This window comes from Perognathus longimembris, unplaced genomic scaffold (genome assembly GCF_023159225.1).
Source record: "Perognathus longimembris pacificus isolate PPM17 unplaced genomic scaffold, ASM2315922v1 HiC_scaffold_5499, whole genome shotgun sequence".
NCBI classification, from domain to species: domain Eukaryota; kingdom Metazoa; phylum Chordata; class Mammalia; order Rodentia; family Heteromyidae; genus Perognathus; species Perognathus longimembris.
Genome location: NW_025960932.1, coordinates 46,538 through 67,564, shown reverse-complemented (window position 1 = coordinate 67,564; position 21,027 = coordinate 46,538). Strand labels below are relative to the sequence as shown.

The 21,027-nt window shown below is 50.6% G+C and overlaps 1 protein-coding gene across 3 annotated transcripts in view; it reads left to right on the top strand.

Moving 5' to 3' along the window:
* The window catches only part of LOC125345313 (fibroblast growth factor receptor 2), an 81,821-nt gene that overhangs the window by 54,780 nt on the left and 6,014 nt on the right, over positions 1-21,027 (top strand). For all 3 annotated transcript variants that reach the window (XM_048337541.1, XM_048337540.1, XM_048337539.1), the window contains exons 8-14: positions 1,154-1,305; positions 4,083-4,204; positions 7,288-7,398; positions 9,548-9,738; positions 16,748-16,870; positions 17,628-17,698; positions 19,609-19,746. In XM_048337541.1, coding sequence (XP_048193498.1) covers positions 1,154-1,305; positions 4,083-4,204; positions 7,288-7,398; positions 9,548-9,738; positions 16,748-16,870; positions 17,628-17,698; positions 19,609-19,746 — 908 coding nt within the window. The remainder of the gene's footprint in view (positions 1-1,153; positions 1,306-4,082; positions 4,205-7,287; positions 7,399-9,547; positions 9,739-16,747; positions 16,871-17,627; positions 17,699-19,608; positions 19,747-21,027) is intronic.

Here is a 21,027-nt window from a genome sequence, read left to right as displayed (position 1 = left end):
CATGTTTAACCTCCTGTTGGGTCAAAGTCTTGTTCCTGGCCTAAAGCAGAAGCAGTGTTTAAGTTACGCAGGATCAGACCAAGCCTGGGACACACCCAGAAGGGGCCTTGGCCGGACTGTATGAGTTTTTCCTTCACAGAAAGCAGACACAAGCAACTAGCAATCAAGAGAAATGAGAACGTGTCAGCTCTCCTGGCGATTATGAAGAAGGGTGTGTTTTCCTTTCCCTGGATGCCTTTTCTGTCACATGGCCGCCGCAATGGTTTCTGAAACTGCAGCCATTTTCACCAAATGGCCTGGCCACCAACAAGTTTCCAGGAAGACTGGGGAGGGGCACAATGGCCCCCAGTTCCTTGGGTTATGTTGAACAAAGGAATACGGTGCTACTGGAATGCCCTTCCTATTCAAATCCTAAGGTTCTTTGCTGAGGATTTTTGTTTGTTTGTCTTTCCAGTCCTGGGGCTTGAACTCAGGTCCTGAGTACTTTCCCTAAGCTTTTTGCTCTAAGGCTACCTACCACTCGAGCTACAGCTTTACTTTTCCAACTTTTTGGTGGCTCATTGGAGATGAGAATCTCTAACCATGATCCTCAGATCTCAGTCTCCTGAGTAGCCAGGATTACGGGTGTGAGCCGTCATCTCCTGGCTTGCTGGGGGTATTTGGCTTTGCATTTTCAGAGACAGAAGCAATGTAGAGATCTTAAAGGGGTTTACGGAATCTCCTGAGCCTCAGCATGAATCCAGGATTGGAGCAGTGCTAGTCTAAAAGGAGCTTGGTTATCGGGGGCTCCAGAGTAGATCCTGGCAGAAGGCCATACCGAAGCCGGCAGGGTCTTTTCCACACACCCTCAAGTGGCTGTCCTAAAGAATTAGCATGAAAAGAAGAAATACTTTGGTCCGACTTACATTAACATTTTTGTTGCTAACCCCATCTTTGGGCCATCTAATGTGGGTGAAATGGAGTGCTGTGTGGGTGGCAGGGCAGAGGAATTGGAACCCAGTGGTGTTCCTTGTGGTCCGTGACTTCATCTCCACGCCCCCCCGCCCGCCCCCCTTCCTTTCTTAGAATCGCTGTTCTGGCTGGGCCCTGGCTGACTTCCAGCCTTCTCAGCCGGAGCCCCCATTACATCTATGGCTTTGCATTTTGTATCCAGGTTTCGGCCGAGTCTAGCTCCTCCATGAACTCCAACACCCCACTCGTGAGGATAACGACGCGCCTCTCCTCCACAGCGGACACCCCGATGCTGGCAGGGGTCTCTGAGTACGAACTGCCAGAGGACCCGAAATGGGAGTTCCCCCGAGAGAAGTGAGTACGTCTTCTTCTGCCTCACGCAGCCCTGAACTTAGGTACACATGGAAGTATTGGGTTGACCTTTTCTCTCTGTGACCTTTAACTGCAAAGGTCTTGCTCTGACACGTCTCAACAGGCATGAGATTGTATTTCTAAGTAACCAACTACTGGAAAAGAAAGAAAGCGTTTTCTTCTTTTACCTTTTCAAGCAGAGCTACAAAATTCTGGCTGGTGTCCAAACAAGATGGCATCTGGTTATCATTTGATTTATTAAATTTCTAGACAACTCAAATCTAGTCAAATGGAATAAAAGTAGGATTGCCCAGCCTATAAAACAGAGCTGACATTCCAACTTCTGTAGTTTTCGTAGTTGATGCCTTTGGAGAAATCAGATACAGAACATAAATTGCCTGAAGGATCTTTACCCTGTTTGGCTGTTTTTAATGGTTATGAATGAACTATCAAGTTGAATGTTCTTCAAGCATGCTAGCAGACACCTGTCCAAGCATAGCTAGGAGCTGTATATCTACTGGCCTGGCTTGAACAAATCCATGCATTTGGGACCCTGTTGGACTGGATTTGAACACTGATTGGGCAACCTGCTCAATGCTCTAATTAAAAAAAAAATTGAAATCTTGGCTTGAAATCAGGGCCTGGGCACTATCCCTGGGCTTGTTTTAGCTCAAGGCTAGCACTCTATTACTTGAGCCAAAGCTCCATTCTCAGTTTTTTTGGTGGTTAATTAGAGATAACAGTCAAAAGACTTGCATGCCCAGGCTGGCTTCAAACTTTAATCCTTAGATCTCAGCGTCCTGAGTAGCTAGGAGTACAGGCGTGAGCCACCAGCCCCTGGCTTGATTCTGTGGATTTTATTCCTGTGACATGAAGGCGATTGTGCCACCTCTCAAGGCTGAGCACCGTTCTTGGCTGTGAGAGTCTCTTTCATTTCTGTTCATGACTTAGGAACCTGGAACCTCTGAACTATGTATCTCAGAAAGATAGTTGTACAGGCTGAGAGCCGTAGAGCTACTGGCTCCCATCCGCTAGGCAGAGACTAACTAACTCACCCCACCCACGTTCAGAAGTGATGTTCGTGCAATGCGGGCGGCACACTTGGGGTCCTTCTGTGGGAGTCTGGGAAGTAGAAACACCGACTCCTTCTGCATCAGATAAACTGCAATAAGCATATAGCTTTGACATTTACCGTGTCTCCCGGAGATTATGCCGGAGATGTATGTGATATAAGGTAGCTGATTTTGGTTTATACAACTTCACGTCAGAAGTTTATTCTGACAGTCAGTTTAGAGACACTAATGTGTATCATAAGCCAGAGTTGAATAATTGTTCAGCAGCATCCAGTTAGTGTGAATGGAAGTAACTTCACGATTATTTGTATACTCTAGTGAAAGGACCATTCATTCATTCATTCCCCCTAACGGTGTATGATTATGTAAGTAGCTGGTTCATGAACACATTCCTCAGAATGAAACGCTGAGCCGGTGGGGTTGTGATTGTCTGTGAAGAACGCACAGCCTTCATGTCAAGCTTGCTTTTTGCCACCTGTAGCTCCACAGTCAACAGTGGGAGTTTGTACGGGGCTGCTCGGCTAGCTCCCACCCCGGGGGTACCCCAAGTATGGAAAATCTGAGTGCTATGCATTTCCAAATAGCGTTTAGCACAAATGGAGGTGGAGCAGATTCCCAATGAATGAAGGCTATTTAGCAGCAGTTTATTAGATCTGAGGCATGAGTTATACAAAGAGAGGATTGTTATGCTTGCACTAGCAGGGGCACTAGGACATAAAGTAGCCATTTTTCCAATGCAAATGTTTATTTTTCTGCCAACATGTCAAACTTAATTTTAGTTCTGGATAGAAAGAGGTCAGTGACCTCAACATAGCACAGGCTGCCCTCTGGAGTTTGTTGTTGTTGTTTGTTTTGGGTTTTTTTTTTTAAACCATCGTGTACTTATTGTAAGTACTGTTTACTAATGGGACCTCAGAACTTTAGTGTGTTATGCTTAACTTAATAAACCACATTCATAAGTCTTCCAAAGACTTAATTCTTTTGGTTTTGCCCAAGGACAATTCCTGTGACGTTCATAGAACTTTTAAGCCTGGAAAAAAAAAATGTAGTCTGTGATGTGTACTTTGGGTTATCTTCATCGTTAATTTTAAGTAGTCATAAGAATTTCTAAACTGACGTCCAAAAAGAAAAAAATGTTGCCCATTTTCTAGAATATTTTTTTTGCCCCTTTAGTGAAAAATTAGAGATTCCATAAAATGCAGTTAAGATTCATATCCTGTAACTTGGCAAGGAAGGTAGCCATAAAATCCACGGGCATTTGAATAATAGGAGTCTTAAAGCTGCCTTTTTACAGGGACACACGCACACACACACAAAAATAAGAACAGCCTTTTAACATTTTTTTTTTCCTTGTGACATTCTAAATTGCAACTATTTAATTGGCTCAAGACCAAAAGCTCCTTATTGTGGTCACTCGGAGAGGCTGACCACCTCGCTAGCAGGGATACCTTCCATAAAGAAAACTAAATCGAGACGACAAATGTGAGGTTTGATAGGCGTTCACTAGTCATGGACGTTCTCTTAAAAAAAAAAGTCACGAAGAAGACACACTTGTGCGTGTGTACCCCGAGTCTCATTCGCCCCGTAGGATGAATACACCAGGCCTTCGCAAGCCATTGAGAAGGTATTTGTACTTGGTTTGTGGAATTTCCTGCCCTGTGCCCGTCCACCAGATGCTACCTGCGAATCCTCTGTTTCTCCGTGTAGACTGACGCTGGGCAAGCCCCTGGGAGAAGGTTGCTTTGGGCAAGTGGTCATGGCTGAAGCCGTGGGAATCGACAAGGACAAACCCAAGGAGGCGGTCACGGTGGCTGTGAAGATGTTGAAAGGTGAGTATGGACGGATTGGGGTGGGGGGGTGGGGGGGGGGGGGTGGGGGGGGCGTCGTCTTATCAAGAATATCCCTTTTGTGCCATGTGAACCGAGCGCTGGCGGGGTCAGAGAGCACATAGCTGACCTGGAGGTTGAGACGTTTTCGGGATAAATCAGCATCTTAAGCAGACTATTTATCTTGAGCTTGTGGCGTTCACTTTGTACTCGGAGAAAGAAAGGCCGGTTTTATTAGCCGGTGGTAACTTCTTAGAATGGGTTAGTCTTTGATTTCTTAGGGTGACTGTGGTTTTCTACCTCCCCTCCCCGCTTATATTTTTATGAGAGTACCCGATCACTTTAAATGGATGGGTTTTTTGTTTTGTTTTTGTTTTTTTAAATTGGGGGTTGGTAGCTGAGATTCTGAATCCAAACTTTAACATGCAAATAAAGCGAAATCAGCATTTAGGGAGTGAGCTAAATGCTGCTTAAAATTACAGTTTATTAGTTTTCTTTTCCTTCCCTTCCTTCTCTTTCCTTCCCTTTCCTTCCCTTTCCTTCCCTCCCCTCCCCTCCCCTCCCCTTCTCTCCCCTTCCCTCCCCTTCCCTCCCCTTCCCTCCCTCCCTCTTTCTTCCTTTTTATGCCAATATCAGGGCTGGAACTCAGGGCCCCTCACTCCCCCTTAGCTTTCTTGCTCATGGCTGGTGCTCTCCTGCTTGAGCCACGCCTTCAGCCCATCATTTTGCTGGTTAGTTGGAGATAGAGTCTTGAGGCATTTTCTGCCCCTGTTAGCTTTTTTTTTTTTTTCTTTGCCAGTCCTGGGGCTTGAACTCAGGGCCTGAGCACTGTCCCTGGCTTCTTTTTGCTCAAGGCTGGCACTCTGCCACTTGAGCCACAGCGCCACTTCTGGCCATTTTCTATATATGTGGCGCTGAGGAATCGAACCCAGGGCTTCAGGTATAGGAGGTGAGCACTCTTGCCACTAGGCCGTATTCTCACCCCCCGCCCCCCCCCCCCCCCCGCTAGCTTTTGCACTGCTCTCTTCTGGGTCTCAATCCCCAGAGTGGCGAGGGTTACGGATGGGAGGCGCTGGAGTAGGAATGCCATTGGCTTGGGGGAGTCACAGGATGCCCCCGATGAACTGGCAGGCGGGACATTTCACAGTGGCCCCGGGATGGCAGTGCAGTTGTGTTTGTGGGGACATGAATACTACCGTGTGATCCGTCCATGCCCGTCGCCATGTACTTATTCTCTGCAGCATTCTTCTCCCCGCTGAGTGAGAGGAAGGGCCTCTCAAACCCGGGTTCCCTAGGCTTCCGGGGAAAGGGGTCCGTCCGTCCTGGGGGTGTGGAAGGCCGCAAGCACGCACGCTCACTCTTGGGAGTGAGGCCCTTCCTTTCTGTGTGGGTTCCCTGGCACACACACGCCACACCTCTCTCTCTCCCTGATGGGAAGTAGCCGATGAGAGAAGATTCTAGAAGCTGTCTCTTAGCTGTCCCCCAGATTTCCAAGGGACGCTGGGTGTTCTGAGGTGCTCCCTGCTTTGGGTTTGATGCCAGGGAGGGGCTGGCTGGTGTCTGCACCCCATGGAGGAGCCCCACCCCCTCAGATTCCGCCTCCGCACCTGAGCGGGCGGGGCGCGGGAAGGACCAGGCTTGGCATCTTTGAGGGATGGTGATTTCCGACTTAGCTAACGGAACCCGGAGTCCATAGTGACGTTGCAGAAAGGGAAGAAAAATACTTTCTTCCTTGCTTGCTTGCTTTTCTTTTTTCTTTTTTTTTTTTTTTTTTTTTTTTGGTGCTAGTCCTGGAGCTTGAACTCACAGCCTGGACACTGTTTGCTTTGTGCTTTACCACTGGAGCCACAGCTCCACTTTGGGGTTATGGGAGGGGTATTGGTTTATTTTTTGGCAGTTAATTGGAGATAAGAGTCTCACAGACTTACCTGCCTGGGATGGCTTTGAACTACCATCCTCAGATCTGAGCCTCCTGAATAGCTAAGACTACACATGTGAGCCCCTGGCCCCTGGTTAATGATAGCTCTTTTTAAGCCAGAGCTGGCTATCATCCCCTTCAAAATGTCCGAGCTGGTTAGCCCAGTCGATGGCTAAGGTCTTGGAGAGAGGGGGACCATTCCAAGTCACCTGTCCACCCACCTCAGTCCTCCTTCCCACACACCAGAGTCGGTTGTACTGTTCTTCCTTTGTGAAGCTAAAAAGCTTTTTGCAACATGGTTTCTATCCATGCCCTCTTCCCTCCCTCCCTCCCTCCCTCCCTCCCTCCCTCCCTCCCTCCCTCCCTCCCTCCTTCCCTCCCTCCCTCCCTCCCTCATTGATAGAGTACAGCTCAGTGGTACAGTTCATCTGGCACCCATAAGGCTTTGGGTTAGACTCTCAATGTTGCAATAATACAAAATAACAAAATTAAGAAAGAATGAGCTTGAAGGCAGGCGCCTGGGGAGCAGCCTTGCGGCTTGCCCGAAGCTCACGGCTGAGCTCAGGTGTGCGGAACCTGCCTCAGGTTGCTGGGCAGGGGGCGGGGCCACTTTTTGAGAATGGTGAATGGGATGCTCTGTGAAAGGTCAGTAGACATGGCCCTCTGCCCAGTCAACATACATCTGCACACACACGCTCACCTGTGCGGTCCTGGGCACCTCCTAAGCCTGGCTTGGAACGCGCTAAGCGTTTGGTTAGGTTTTCTGAGTCTGGGGAAGGTCTGTAGTTAACGGAAATATTCCTACAATGCGTGCTTCACTCCCGCCCTTGGCGTTCCTCTCAAGCACCATGACATTAGATGAGTTTTCCAAGTCCCTCAGATAATGGTGGAGGGTAGGATTGCGGAGCAGACTGACCTTAGCCGTCGGAGCACTGTGTCCAGTGCTGACTTTTGACCCCTGATCCTCAGTGAGCACTTGGACTCCAAGCAAGACATTCCCTCGCTCTGGCCTTTTGCTCCCTCAGTGATAAAATGAGGGACACGGTTGGGAAATCTTTCTTGGCCCTAAAACTTAATTTCACACAGTTTGAAGTACAAGTTTGGCAACAGGCAGTGACACAGCCCATGAAGCCTCTAGATTCACGATTTGCCTAATTCACGTTTATAGACGATGCCACAGAGAAAGATCTTTCCGATCTGGTGTCGGAGATGGAGATGATGAAGATGATTGGAAAACACAAGAACATCATCAACCTTCTGGGAGCCTGCACCCAGGATGGTGAGTAGGGGAAACACTCCCATCCGTACCCCTTTCTGAGTTCTCAAAACAAGAACCAATGATCTGGTTGGAAATTCTTCCCTTAAAGCTGGGGAGAGGATTAGGGAATCCTTGCCTTCCTGTGGGCACAAGATGGCTGCCGGCCTGTCAAGAATAGCTTCAGGCTATTATATCGGCCTGTCAAGAATAGCTTCAGGCTATATACTGGTGACTCACACCTACAATCCCAGCTACTCAGGAAGGCTGAGAGCTGAGGATCAAGGTTAGACGCCCACATAGGCACACAAATCCATGAGTCGCTCATCTCCAGGTAACCAGTAAAAAGCCAGAATTGGAGGCATGGCTCAAGTGGTAGAGGACTAGCCTTAAGCCAGAAAAACAGGCAGGAGCATGAGGCTCTGATCTTAAACCCCGGTGTTGGGCACTCTTCAAAGGGAGAAAGTGGGAGGAAGCTATGGCCGTCTCCCTTGTGAGGAGAGAGCCCGGGGCTGCTTTGACTGAGCCCTCCCTGGCACACCGGGAATCAACTTGACAGTAGCTAGTAAAACTGACGATGGCTAAGTCTGGGCAGTTTCTCCTGTAGGTCTAGTCAGCAATCAGCAGCTTTTTTTTCTGTAAAGGGTGATCGTAGACATTTTGGACTTTGGTGGGTGGTTCAGTTGTTGGAAGTCCTCATTGCCTTTCACAATAAAGGGATGAGTGGAGCTGGCTGTCGGGCGGGGTGGGGGGGCGGGGGCGTGAGCCAGAAGAAAAGTGAACAGTCCCAAGTGCCAGTGACTCACACCTGTACTCCTAGCTACTCAGGAGGCTGAGATCTGAGGATCGCGATTGGTAGCTGGCCCAGACAGGAAAGTTCATGAGACTCTGATCTCCAGTTAACCAACAGAAAAGCCTAGAAGTTGGAGGTGTGGCTCACATGGTAGAGTGCCACCCTTGTGTCAGGCCCTGAGTTCAAGCCCTAATACCAGTGTTTACAATTCACAAAGTGGACAGGATTTGGCCTCTGGGCTATCATCTCCCTTGAGAACGTATGGCGCGCGTGTATAAGGAAGCGAGTGTAACAGTGTTCCTCTCCCCCGCTGTTGTGACAGAAGCCTAGGACCGCCAAGGAGAATGGAGCGGTAAAGTGCCGTACAGGGATGACAGAAATAGCATGTCGCTATGAGAAGGATCCAGCCTCGCTGGATTCCACGGGGCCAGTACCTGAGGAATGCTAATGCAAAGCTTGCCTGCCTTTGTTATTTATTCTTTGGACTAAAAATCTTGTTCTTGAGCCGGGCACCAGTGGCTCACGTCTACAATCCTACCCACTCTGGAGGCTGAGGTCTGAGGATTGTGGTTCGAAGCCAGCCCAGGCAGGAAAGTCAGTGAGACTCTTATCTCTAATAAACCACCCAGAAAAAGCCAAAGATAGTGCTGTGTCTCAAGCGTTAGAGGACTAGCCTTGAGCACAAAGAGGCTCGGGGGATAGTGCCTAGGCGCCAAGTTCAAGCCCCAGGACCAGCAAAATAAAAAATAAAAAAAAAATAATCATGTTCTGGGTGCCCTTGTATATAGAGTGGGTAAGATGAACTGGAAGAAAGTACTGAAGGGAGAAGACTCACTAGCCATGGCTTTTGAAGAGGCGTCAGAGAGAGAGGGGTGGTGATAGGGGAAGAGCTATGATAGGCAGCCAAGTCACTGTTTCATAACGCTTTTAGACACGTCATTTGGAGATAGTATAACACAGGGGTTTGTGTGTGCACGCGAGCGCTTTGTGGCAGGCTTACTGCGGTTTGAACTCAGGGCCGCACATTCTTGCTTGACTCCTTTTGCTCAAGGCTGGCCCTCTACCACTTGAACCATACCTCCGTGTCCAGCTTTTTCCGAGTGAATTTGCTTCTCATACTTTTACTGCCCAGGCTGCCTTTGAACCGGGATCCTCAGATCTCAGCCCGAGTGGCTAGGATGACAGGTGTGAGCCACCAGCACCTAGCTGGATGTTAAAAAATGAAGCGTTGAGGCCGTAGCTCAATGGTGAGGCGCTTGGCTGTAGCACCAACACAATGACTAAATTCATACTGAGTTGCAGTCAAAAGCTCTTTGCCGGCTCGCCGGCGGGCAGGTCCTGGCTTTCGCTCTCTGAGCCCCTCGTCTTTCTCCCTCCCAGGGCCCCTCTATGTCATAGTTGAGTACGCTTCCAAAGGCAACCTCCGGGAATACCTCCGGGCCCGGCGGCCACCGGGCATGGAGTACTCCTACGACATCAACCGGGTTCCCGAGGAGCAGATGACGTTCAAAGACTTGGTATCCTGCACCTATCAGCTGGCCAGGGGCATGGAGTACTTGGCTTCCCAAAAAGTGAGTCCTTTTCCCTTCTACTTGGTTGGGTGGAGGCCAAAGAAAAGTGTCTTTGAAGACGCCAGGCTGTTCGGGCGTGCTCGTTTGCCAGATCAAGCCCTTACATGTCTTGTACAACTCGGAAAATATCTAGGGCATCACCCACCTTCGTGTTCAGTGAACTCTCTTGAAAAGGCTGAAGGGGCCTCGTAAACGCCTAATGTAGCACGGCAGGGGTGAGCAGGAAGACATCTCTGCTCGGAGGCCCGGCTGGGTTTTATGTCCCCGGGCACCGAGCTGTCCAGGTCGGCTCTGTCTTGTTGTGAGTTGGGGCCTTCCTTGTTCTGTGGTTATGGAGTTTGGAGATCTGGAGTTCAGGCTTTGGAGTGGGATATGCCGTTAAGTACTCAGAGAACGCAAACGGACGGAAGGGCGAGGTGAGCTCCAGCTCCGCGGAGTCCTGGCTAGCTGAGTGTGTTCGGTCTCCTTCAGGGACTGGCCGCGGCCTGAAGTTGGCCGGCTCCCCCGGGGGAAGTCGCCTACATTCCGGGCATGCCGCTTACCGCTCACAACAGTGCCCACACCCGGTGGGGGGGGGGGGGCATTTAGGACCCAAGCCGCCTTCTTCACTTCACGCTCAGATAATGGGACCCCTCCCCTGCAGCAGCAGGTGTTCCGTGGCTCCCCCAAAGAGGTGGGTGAGCTCTCCGGATGGCGTAGTCCCTCTGTCAGCTGGGGTGCCGGGAGAGCCACACACTCGGTCCCTCGGGGGCCTGTCTGATCTCAGTGTGAGGTGACCTCTGCCTGCCGGAGTATGAAAACTGGAGCAGCTTGAGAAGCGACAACACCCCAGCCCCGTTCCCTGTGGTGTAGGAACATGGCCTTGGGCTATCATGTGTTATTTTTACTTTTTTTCTAATTTTCTGGAGAGTCCAGAGCTTAGGATTTTTTCCAGGGAATTCCTTCCCCCCCCCCCCCCCCCACTGTAAAAATCTCCCAACATACAGGTTTTGAGAAACTCAGGAGCAGTTTTGCACCCTGCGATTTTGTGCCTGTGTACATACTGGGCAGAGGCCGCCAATCGGATCATCGCCAGCGCCAGAGAACAGCCAGATAGATCCAGACAGACTGTGGGACACATGACGAGACATTGCGTGCCAATGTCACTGTCACAAAAGAGAAAAAATGCTGCAAGACCATCCTAGGTGCAAGGAGGCTACCGAGACAACCACCACATGAGGGTGTAATCCTGGGGCGGCCGCTTTGAGATAGAAATTGGAGGCCATTAGGAAATTTTAAATTTGCGGATGGTCCGGGTTTTGGTGACATGGCTATGGCAAAGCTGAATTTGGAGCCAGGCGATGGTGGCATTGTGTTCATTCAGGAGCTGCCGGTTGCAGATCCTTTCTGGAATGTTTGAAGCCCTAAGTCTTGAGAATATTTGCATATAGTGAGGCATCACGGGGATGAGACTCAAGTCGAAACACAGCTTCACCTGTGTTTTATACGCCCACGTAAACACATGGCCTGAAGGACTTGTTTAATGTTGTTGGTGTCTGGGAAGGCAACAAGTTTTATTATGGTATGGAACTTTACCTTCGTGGCATCACGTGACTTTCCATTGTTGTAGATTTTGGATTTTTCAGATTAGGGAGGGTCACTCAACCTGTAAATGCTGAAGAATTTAGACGCATAGTATGCGGATGTTTGCAACTCTCCTCGAAGGAGTTTAGCTGTCAAAGTGCATGTGGTGTATGTGCGTGTGTTTACGTGTGTAGAAGCTGAGCGTGGAGAGGAAACGAGCGAGTAGATAGAAAATCTGGGCATGCGAATAGCTCACCTTTTTGGAACTGTCTTGACACATCTGAACTGTTTCGGTGGCTCCTTGGGGTCGTGGGCCAGTTACCCGGGTTTGGCCACTCTGAGCCCAGGGTAGATGGGAAGGGCCATGCTGCTAGAACAGACATGGCGGGAGGCTGGCACCGTCCTTCTCTTCACTTCACCCATCAGTACTCCACAGGCCTCCCCGAAGGCCCATGCCCGCAGCCAGTGCTACGGTGAAATGGATGTGGTTCTTGTCCTCATGGGGCAGGAACTGTGTGTGACCGTAGAAGAGATAGCTGGTCAATATGGAATAAAAATAAATTGATGAAAAACTTGGAAATAAGCCAGGCACTGGTGGCTCACACCTGTAATCTCAGCTACTAAGAAGTCTGATCCCCGTTTAAAGCCAAACTGTGCAGAAAAGTCCCTGAGACTCCAGCTCTCAAATAACCAGCAAGAATCTAGGCTAGAGGCCTGGCTCACGTGGTAGAGCACCAGCCAAGGAAACAAGCTGAACAAGTACAAGGCTCCGAGTTCAGGGCCTAAAAGCCCCAGGTGGGGACTCTGGGCTTTGCCCCGGGTGCCGATGTAGCCACGGAGGTGCTGGTGCTGGCCCGGGAGGGGGCAGAAGCACCTAGTCTTGGGGAAGGTGACTTTGGTTTGGGCCAGGGATTATTGGGTCTCGAGGCAATAAGAGAGTTGGGTGTTTGATTTTGGACACCTTTTGCTCGCCTGATCGTGGGCTGGGGAGAAGGGGAAAGATGGAAACTGTACACCGCTCCTGATTGTCCTTCTTGGGGTGGTGGGGGGGTGGGGGCGGTTGCAGTGGAAAGCCTAGAGCTTGTGTGGAGGGACTGAGCCGTGGGGGGGGGGGGAGGTCAGCCGAAGAAGCGCAGCCCCCGGGGCTGGAAGCTGGTCGGGAGGTGTGACTTCAAAGCCACCCATGGGAGAAGCTTAGAAGCGGGGGGCGGGAGGGGCGTCCTGGGAAAACTCTCAAGTCCTGAGACGACTAGAAATAGCACGGAGGCCGGGAAAAGGAGGGGACCCAGATGCGGTTTACAGGGGCCGCAGAAGGGGCTCTGGAAGAAGGAGAGGTCAGCGGAATGGCCCGGCTCAGGAAGAGCAGAGAAGCAGCACACGCGGGTTGGTCCGGGAGCCAGTGATCGCCCCTCCCACCTCCCCCCACCCCCTTAGACCCTTCGTGGCCTAAAGCTGCTCAGTAAGGCAGAAGGAGAACCTAGAGTTGGGTCTCAGGGACTTTGCAAAAGGGGGAAGTGAGCGCGTCTCCGCATGAGAGGATGGTGAGAAGCAGGCGCCCCTTCGAGAGCGGTGTGACGGGAGAAATGAGGGTCCTCAGAGCCCCAACCGCTCTTGGAGAGCTTTGGGCTAGCCAGGGCGGAGCCTTACGGAACTCTCAGAACTGCTCTGCCCTCGGTGTGATCGGGACCCTGTCTTGGGCTGAGGCATGACAGGGAAGCTTGGAGCCCAGAACTGACGGTGAAGTGATTGGTCCCCGACGGAGGTCCGTGGCCCTCGGCCCCGCCGTGGCCTGCTCTCTCTCGTGGGATGTCTGCCTCTCTCTGGACTCAGGCAGCGCCATTGGTGGTCCCTGTCCCCGGCGGAGGGTTTGCAGCCCCTTCCTCCTTTGCTGAGGTTCAAGGGACAGTAATGTGTCCTAGGGGTCTGTGTGGTTCGTAGAGATCTGAAGTAGGTGTGTAGGTGGATTATTCTTAAGATTGCCCCCCTTACAGCACCGCAGAAGGGGGGGGTGGGGGGTGTTGATCAGATACATTGTGCTCATAACTGACATGTTGAATTCAAACTCCTTTGTACAACGACTTAAAGATAATTTTTAAAAAATTATTTTTAAGAAGAGCAATTCACTCACGATACTCTATGTGAAATCAGCCAGGTGCCAGTGGCTCATGCCTGTAATCCTGGTTACTCAGGAGACGGAGATCGGAGGATCCAGTAACTGGTTAATACCAGCTCAGACAGACAAATTCGTGAGACTCTTTCTCTATCCAGCAAAAAAAAGCCAGAAGTGGAAGTGTAGCTCAAGTGGTAGAGAGTACCAGCCTGGAGTGGAAAAGGCCAAGCAAGAGCACAAGGCCCTGAGTTCAAGCCCCAGTACCAACACTTAAGATTAAAATTGAATGTGAGTTTATTGAGGGGCAGGGGAAAATGGTCCCCTCAGAGAGTCTACTTCCACTAACCAACAGCATCTTCTAGAACATGGAGGTGAGCAACAGGGCAAGGGTCAGGATCTCCCCCCGCCCCCCCCCCCCCCCCAATCTACAGCCATCCTGGGGAGACCGGGGTAACATTCTGTCCCTGATCATAAGCAGCTGTCATTGTGTATAGGTGTGCGGATTAAGGGGTGGAGTTACACCACTAAAGCAATAGCCATGGTATTTGTACTGACGTGGCCAGTAGTAGGGTATTTGAGCCTTACACAATTCATAGGGCTTTGTTTAGTTCAAGGCAACTAATGTTTCCTAAGGAAATCCCAGCACCAGTTCCACATTCACAATGCTGACCACGAGCAGGTCTGGTTTTCACCCCATCTCTAGAGTGGGTGTCATCTCACCCATCTCTCAGAGGTTGCCATGGGAACCACATGCGGTCAGCCATGGCCCGCTGTGGGCATCACAGAGCGTTGGCTCTCCTTCCCTTAGCGACCCCAAACCTGGTAGGAGAGGGGGTACCATGCTGCCCCAGGGCCCCAGTTATGTGAATAGTCGGTCCTCTGAACTGGAAAACAACCCTGATTCTGTGAATTGATGGGGTTTGGCTCGCCTTTCGTTATTTTTCCTTCTTCTTGGGCACTGGTTCCAAGTCTTTGGCCAGCCCCTTGGGAGGGAGCCTTCGCTGTTTCCTGGCATCCTGGGGCGCGGGGGTGACGGTGCCGGACAAGATGGTGGTGGGAGCTGGGTAGTGTCTCTGTCACAGTTGAGTTGTGATGTGTGGTCGGAACCCAGGGCGGGGGAGGCCGGATTCTTCTGACCACTCGCCTGCCAAGTGCACGGAGCCCATGTCGGCGAGAGCCCACGGCCCGGAGAGCTTGGCCGGGGCTTGGGACTTCAGTTGGAAGAGGCCTCCTACCCAGGAACCCGGCCCAAGCCCAGAGCGGATCCACACGCTGCGCTGGGAGCTCTCCCGTTTCCTGCTCGCAGTCTGGCCCGGGCCACACAGGCTTGGTGGCCTTCCTGCCTCCCTCAGAAGCGAGTGGACACGGGGACCACGGGCCTGGGGCAGGAAGACGTGTTTGTGTTTTAGAGGGGTAGCCAGCTCCTCTGTAGCTGGTCATTCCATGACCAGCCTTGCTTCAGTTTGTCCAGTGGATTGAGCAGGCTCTGCTTCCTGAACGTTAACCTTGGCCAGTAACCGGGCTAGAAAGAAGTATGTTCTGGTATTGTCCGGGTCTCTTTTTCTTTATATACCACACCTCTTCTAAAAATAGAAGGGAAATGAGTTGGCATCATAAAGTGCAGCTAAGAACACTGGGGCTTACAAAAGCGTATCGTTTGTAGACAGGTAATGTAGAGGTTGTAGGATTAGACCTGCCGTGTTCTAGCGGCTTACCCCTGCAATCCTGGTTACTCAGGAGGCTGAGATCTCAGGATCATGGTTCAAGGCCAGCCTGGAAAGGAAATCCAACGAACCACTAAGAGGCCAGAGGTAGAGCCGTGGCTCAGGTGGTAGAGAGCCACCCTTGTATGAGAAGGCCAAGGGGCAACGGGCAGGGCACAGGTCTTGAGTTCAAGACCCCGCATCAGCACCGAAGAATAAAAATAGAAAAGAGTAGAGTGACCACCAGGACTACACCTCAGCCCCAGTCTTCAGCTGCATTCAGCCTTGTGGTAGACTCACCTGGTCCCCTGTGTGGGCCAAAGATGGGGAGCAGTTGGACTGAGAATGTGGATGTGTGCGCACTCGCCCTGCGACGAGCCGGTGGAAGGCACCGCCGGCTGTGTTGCAAACCCTGGCGGCGGGGGGGGGGGGGGGGAGGGTTGGGGGAGTTTGGAAGTGGCAGCCCGTGGGGATGCCAGGCAAGCAGCGCCTCAAGCCCGCTCTAAGGCCGAGGCCACAGAGTGGAGAGACACTTAGGAGTTGGCATCCACAGGACTTGAGTGACAAGAAGGCCGGTGCGCCAAGCATGGGAGATGTCAGGACCTCCGCGTGGACGTGCCTCAGCACGAGTGGAAGCTAAGAACATGGGTTTCAGGATAGGTCGGGGTGGGAATGTGCGGCTGTTGTGTCTGCATGGGGACCGATGCCACGAGGACAGGCGGAAACACGCGTGTCAAACAGTTTTCTACTTTTGAGAGAGAGAGAGAGAGAGAGAGAGAGAGGAGAGCTGCTAGCCCAAGAGTGCAAGGGGATGACGGGAAGGAAGAGAAGGAGGATGGGGGAGGACTCCGAGGAGACCCGAAGAACCAAGACGGCAAGAGTGTGTGAAGCTTCAGAAAGGGAAAATTGGAACCGGAGGCATGTCTCAAGGGGTAGAGCGTCATGCTGGTGCAAAAAGGACAAGTGAGAGTGTCAGGCCTTGAGTGCAAGGTACACCAGCAAAATCAGAGAGGGAAAATGGAGGAGTCAGGTCCGAGGAATCTACCCCGGAAGCAGTTCTTCATCAACGTTAGGAGGGGTGGGAGCAGAAGACGCGTCCCTTAGAGAGGAAAGACCGAAGCTGTGAGCACTAGGCCTTGTTGAGAGCTAAGAGTTGTTAGGAATAGATCAAGTCAGCTGATGAGAGAAGCCATCAAGTGGCGGAGAAGGTATGGTATTGGATTGAGCCACATGGTCTGAAAATTTGGGAAAAGCAGGTGTTGAGATAAAATATTCTAGGATGAGGTCCTCCTGACCTTGTGGACAGCAGACAGACAGACACTGGTGCCGTGAGACAAATGCAGATGCAAGATGTTTTCTGGGTGACTTTTGCTCTTCTGAGATGCTTGGGGCCTTGGGTTCCTTGTTTCTTTTTAGTTAGAAAGTAAAATACCAGTGTCCCGTGTAGGACGGTCAGGATCCTAGTGGAAAAGCTTCCGCTTACAGCCCCGCTGTGGCTCTTGGAGTATGTATACAACAGCCTGTTTTTGACCTGAAGTGTGTTTTCCGTCTTGAGTTTTAAGTGGAATGTTCCCTTTTGGTGCTGGAAGTATTTTGAAATTCCTTGTTTCTCACCCTTCTTTCTTGGTTTCAGTGTATCCACCGGGATTTAGCAGCCAGAAATGTGCTGGTAACAGAGAACAACGTGATGAAAATAGCAGACTTTGGACTGGCCAGAGATATCAACAACATAGACTATTACAAAAAGACCACAAATGTAAGTCTAGGGCCTAACATTGTAGGGACGGGGTGAACTGGGGTGCACACCATCCTAAGATGCAAGATCATAGGCATCCGGGCTGGAGGAGGCCTTTGTCCTCCTTTATTATTATTATTATTATTAATTATTATTTTCTCTTCATAAACTTAGTAGAGTACACACTTATTGTAATCTAAGCTACTCGGGAAGTGGAAATAGGAGGATTATAGTCCAAGGCCAGCAGGGCAAATGGACAAGACCCAATCAGAAAGCCAAAAGAACCAAGGTGTGACTCTAGTACTTGCCTAGCAATTCCAGGCCATGAATTCAGTCCTACCAAAAGCAAAACCCAAAAGGCTCTCCATAGAAGCACATTAAAATATATCTTAAAGTAGGTTTAGTTCATGTGAGCACTCCTGTTTGTATAACAATCACTTACCCCTGGGTTCTTGTCAAGATCTCTCCTAGCTAACAAGGTGCCTGGAAGTTTCTGGGTTAATTCTTGCCTAGAGGTCGGTCAGGGTGTGTCTGTGTGTTGGGGAGATAGAGAACCATGAAACTCTCAGGAGTGGGGCGGGGGGGTCTTAGGCAGGAGTCCAGACCTGTGCCCTCCCACATATGATGGATAGCTGGAGTTGGAGCTTATGTCTGCCCTGAGGACTGACAGGTGAAAGCCCTTAGAGTATCAGCTCTTGAACAAGGCGCAGCTCCTTTGCTGACCTGCTGCAGTATAAACTTGCTTTAATCTGTGGGTGTTTTTAATCTGTATTTGCAGGGGCGACTTCCGGTTAAGTGGATGGCTCCCGAAGCCCTTTTTGACAGAGTATACACACATCAGAGTGACGTGTAAGTGGCCCCTTTCCTCTGGTTCCTTTGTGGAGTTGGACTGCAGAACTGTTGTGTGGGCTTGGCCTTCCTTCATTCTTTGGTGACTGTTGTGTTTCGCATAATTACGAAAGGCACAAGAGCCAGTTTCCAGAAGGCTGGCCTAGTACGCAGGGCTTGATCACCAATACGCCTGCCTTCTTAGAACACAGGGGCTGCTGTTCTCTTCCTGTGTAAGTAGCAGTGCCCTCCATCGATAACAGATGTGCTACCAAGTTCTGCCAAGTTGTTGGCTTGCTCTTCACTCCCCAAAAGAAGTACTTGTGCCAGACTTACTGGTGCATGCTTGAAATCCCAGTTCTCAGGAAGCAGAGACAGGAGGATTGTGAGTTCAAGACCAGCCTGAGCTCCATAGTGAGACCCTATCTCAAAAACTAGAAAGGCCGAGGAGGTCACCCAGTGGTAGAGAGCTCATCTAACATGCATAGCACTCTGGGTTCAATCCCCAGCACTTCTTTAAAAAGTTATTCTTTTACCCAGGTATGGGTGGCTCACACCTATAATCCTAGCCACTCAGGAGGCTGAGATCTCTGAATATCATGGTTCAAATCCAGCCTGAGCAGAAAGGTTCTTGATTAGGTTCCAATTAACTAGCAAAAAGCTGGAACTGAAGGTGTGTCTTGGGTGGTCAACTGTAAGTGAAAAGCGTGAAGCCCTGAGTTTGAGCCCCAATATCAGCTAAAACACACACACACACACACACACACACACACACACACACACACACACACACACTTTTTTTTTTAATTTGGAGGTTGTCATAGTCTCCTTGATTATGTTCTAGATATAAAGTAAAATTTACGTAATATTTCTACTATGACACACTTAGGAATACTGTTAAAGTCAGCTTCTAGCTGATATTGTAGATAGGGAAATTCAGTTGAAGATATTATCTTTGGGAACAACTGGGTGAAAGGTCCTATTTTTTTGCAAGTTGCTGAGAGTGTGTAGTTTTTCCAGAAAGAGAGTTAAAAAACAACAACAAACAGTTGAGCTTTTTAAAAGAAAAATGTGGTGTGAGCGAGAGGATTAAGGTTGGAGGATGGGAGTAGTTCATCGCTCCGCTGGTTGGGTCTCTCAGCAATCCTGGAAGGAGAATGTCTTCATTCCAATTTGTACAGTGAGCAAACCTAGGCCCAGAGCTGTTTCTGCCCATCTCGTGTGCTAGTGCATCGCTGGTGCTCAGTAGAAATGCGAGGGTGGATTCATTCCTGCTACTGAGCAGCGTAGAGCCAGGAAGCTTCCAGAGCTACGGTGACAGTAGGGAGCCTGGGATTCTCAGCTTGACTTAAGTGCCATGAACCGGGCTTCGAAAGTCCACGGTGGGTCTCTGAAGAGCCAAGTATCAGTGGCACCCTGTGAAGTGTGTTCCGTTTCAGTGGTAGGATTCTCATCCGGGACACAGAATGCTTACATCCGAACCCCAGGCCTCCATCTTATCCCATCTCAGCAAGTGGGGACTCCGCTCGCCACCTAGGGCGGGAGTCCTGCCGCAGAATCGGCTTGTTGCTGTAGTGTGCCTCGGTCCCCGTGTGAGCCATACAGGAAGAGACGGGAGGCTAGACGGACCCAGAGGGCTTGACGTTCAGGCCACCAACATCCAGCGCCACATTTGCCATGGACAACTCGGAAGAGCGGTGCTGTGGTGCGCCTTTCTGTCTATGGCTAGAACATTCTAGCAGCGCATCTCCCCCCGAGGGCATGGCTTAGGGAGGCTCCCGGGGAGATCAGGCAAAGAATGGACCGTGTGCCGGAGGCTCGTGTGTCTCCGGCTTCAGGAGGGAGCGTGCGTGTTTAGTTTTAACCGGGCACGTTGGGGTTTCTGTGATTCGCACGGGCTCAGGATGCTGTGTCTTCTCTCTCCTTTGCAGCTGGTCCTTCGGGGTGTTAATGTGGGAGATCTTCACTTTAGGGGGGTCGCCCTACCCAGGGATTCCCGTGGAGGAACTTTTTAAGCTGCTGAAGGAAGGGCACCGGATGGATAAGCCGGCCAACTGCACCAATGAGCTGTAAGTGTGCCATGGCTTGGCCCGCCGGCCGCCTCCTCCCGACTTGTTTCCCTCTCCTAAGGCCCTGCTTTTCTAAACGTGTCCTAACAAGAGGCGCTGCTGGAGACCTCTAGGGTCCGTCTCTGAGCTAGACAGTGACGCTGGCAACCATCGCTTGTCCACAAGGAAGAAAGTCCTGCTGAAGCGTCTTGCGTGGGCTTTAAACCACAGATGGCATCATCTGGCTGCCAGGGCCGGGCCTGGGCAGTGCAACCATCTTCCTGAGCCGCTGCACTGCCACGCAATCCACATGGATCAAGCTAGAATGCCACGGGGTTGCCCTTGCGGAGGATGAGGGGTGGCTTCTGACCTCAGCGTGGCCACTGGGAAATTCCGGAGCCTCTTTGACCGTTGAAAATCACCATGACAGATGGACATCAACCACCCTTCCTCAGAGCTAATGAACTAGTATCTGGTTACCCTTATTTCATCTCTATTTTGGGTGCCCTGCCTGACCATAAAACCATGCGCTGGTTTCTAGAAAAGTCTCCCACTCTCTGTAAGTGGACTTAGGTTGTGCTAGTGACGCGTGCCTTGTGCAATAGAATCAACGCTTTGAAAAGGAAGCTTTCCACTCCCCAAGCCGGGGGAGAGCTGGTGAACTAAGAAAGTGATTGTCCCAGAGAGAGACTGCCCTCCATTGTGTGTTGCTTCATGGGGATTTATCTCAGTAATCCCATGAGTGCTTTTTAGTGTACAGTGGATGTCTGATGAATGGCCACATTTTGTAGTATATTATATAAAGGCATTTATTGTGCTCTTTGTCATGCCTATTGCTTTTTCCTGACATAGAGGATCTGTCGAAACTCACAATCAAGATAAGGCTGAGAAGCTCCACCTATCCAAGAGCCGATCAGGTCGTGTGAAGCCCAGTACCAGCGGCCGATTGTTCGTTCATGAAAACCTTACCTTAAACTTGTGGTTTTCAAACTTGACGTTTTAAAGCGGAGGCATCTTGAACAACTAGAATCTTACACATACAGCCCAAGAGCCAGGTGCTTGGTGGCTCCTGCCTGTAATCCTACTCAGGAGGCTGAGATCTCTCAGGCAGAAAACTCTAGGAGACTCTTATCTCTCATTAACCAGCAAAAAAGTTAGAAGTAGAGCTCATTAGTAGAGCAGCAGCCTTGAGTGGAAAAGCCAAGCAACAGTGAGGCCCTGAGTTCAAGCCCCAGTATGAGTGCACACAAAACAAAACCTAAGATTAAAAAAAACACCAGAAAGTGAAGGCAGGCAGGGAGG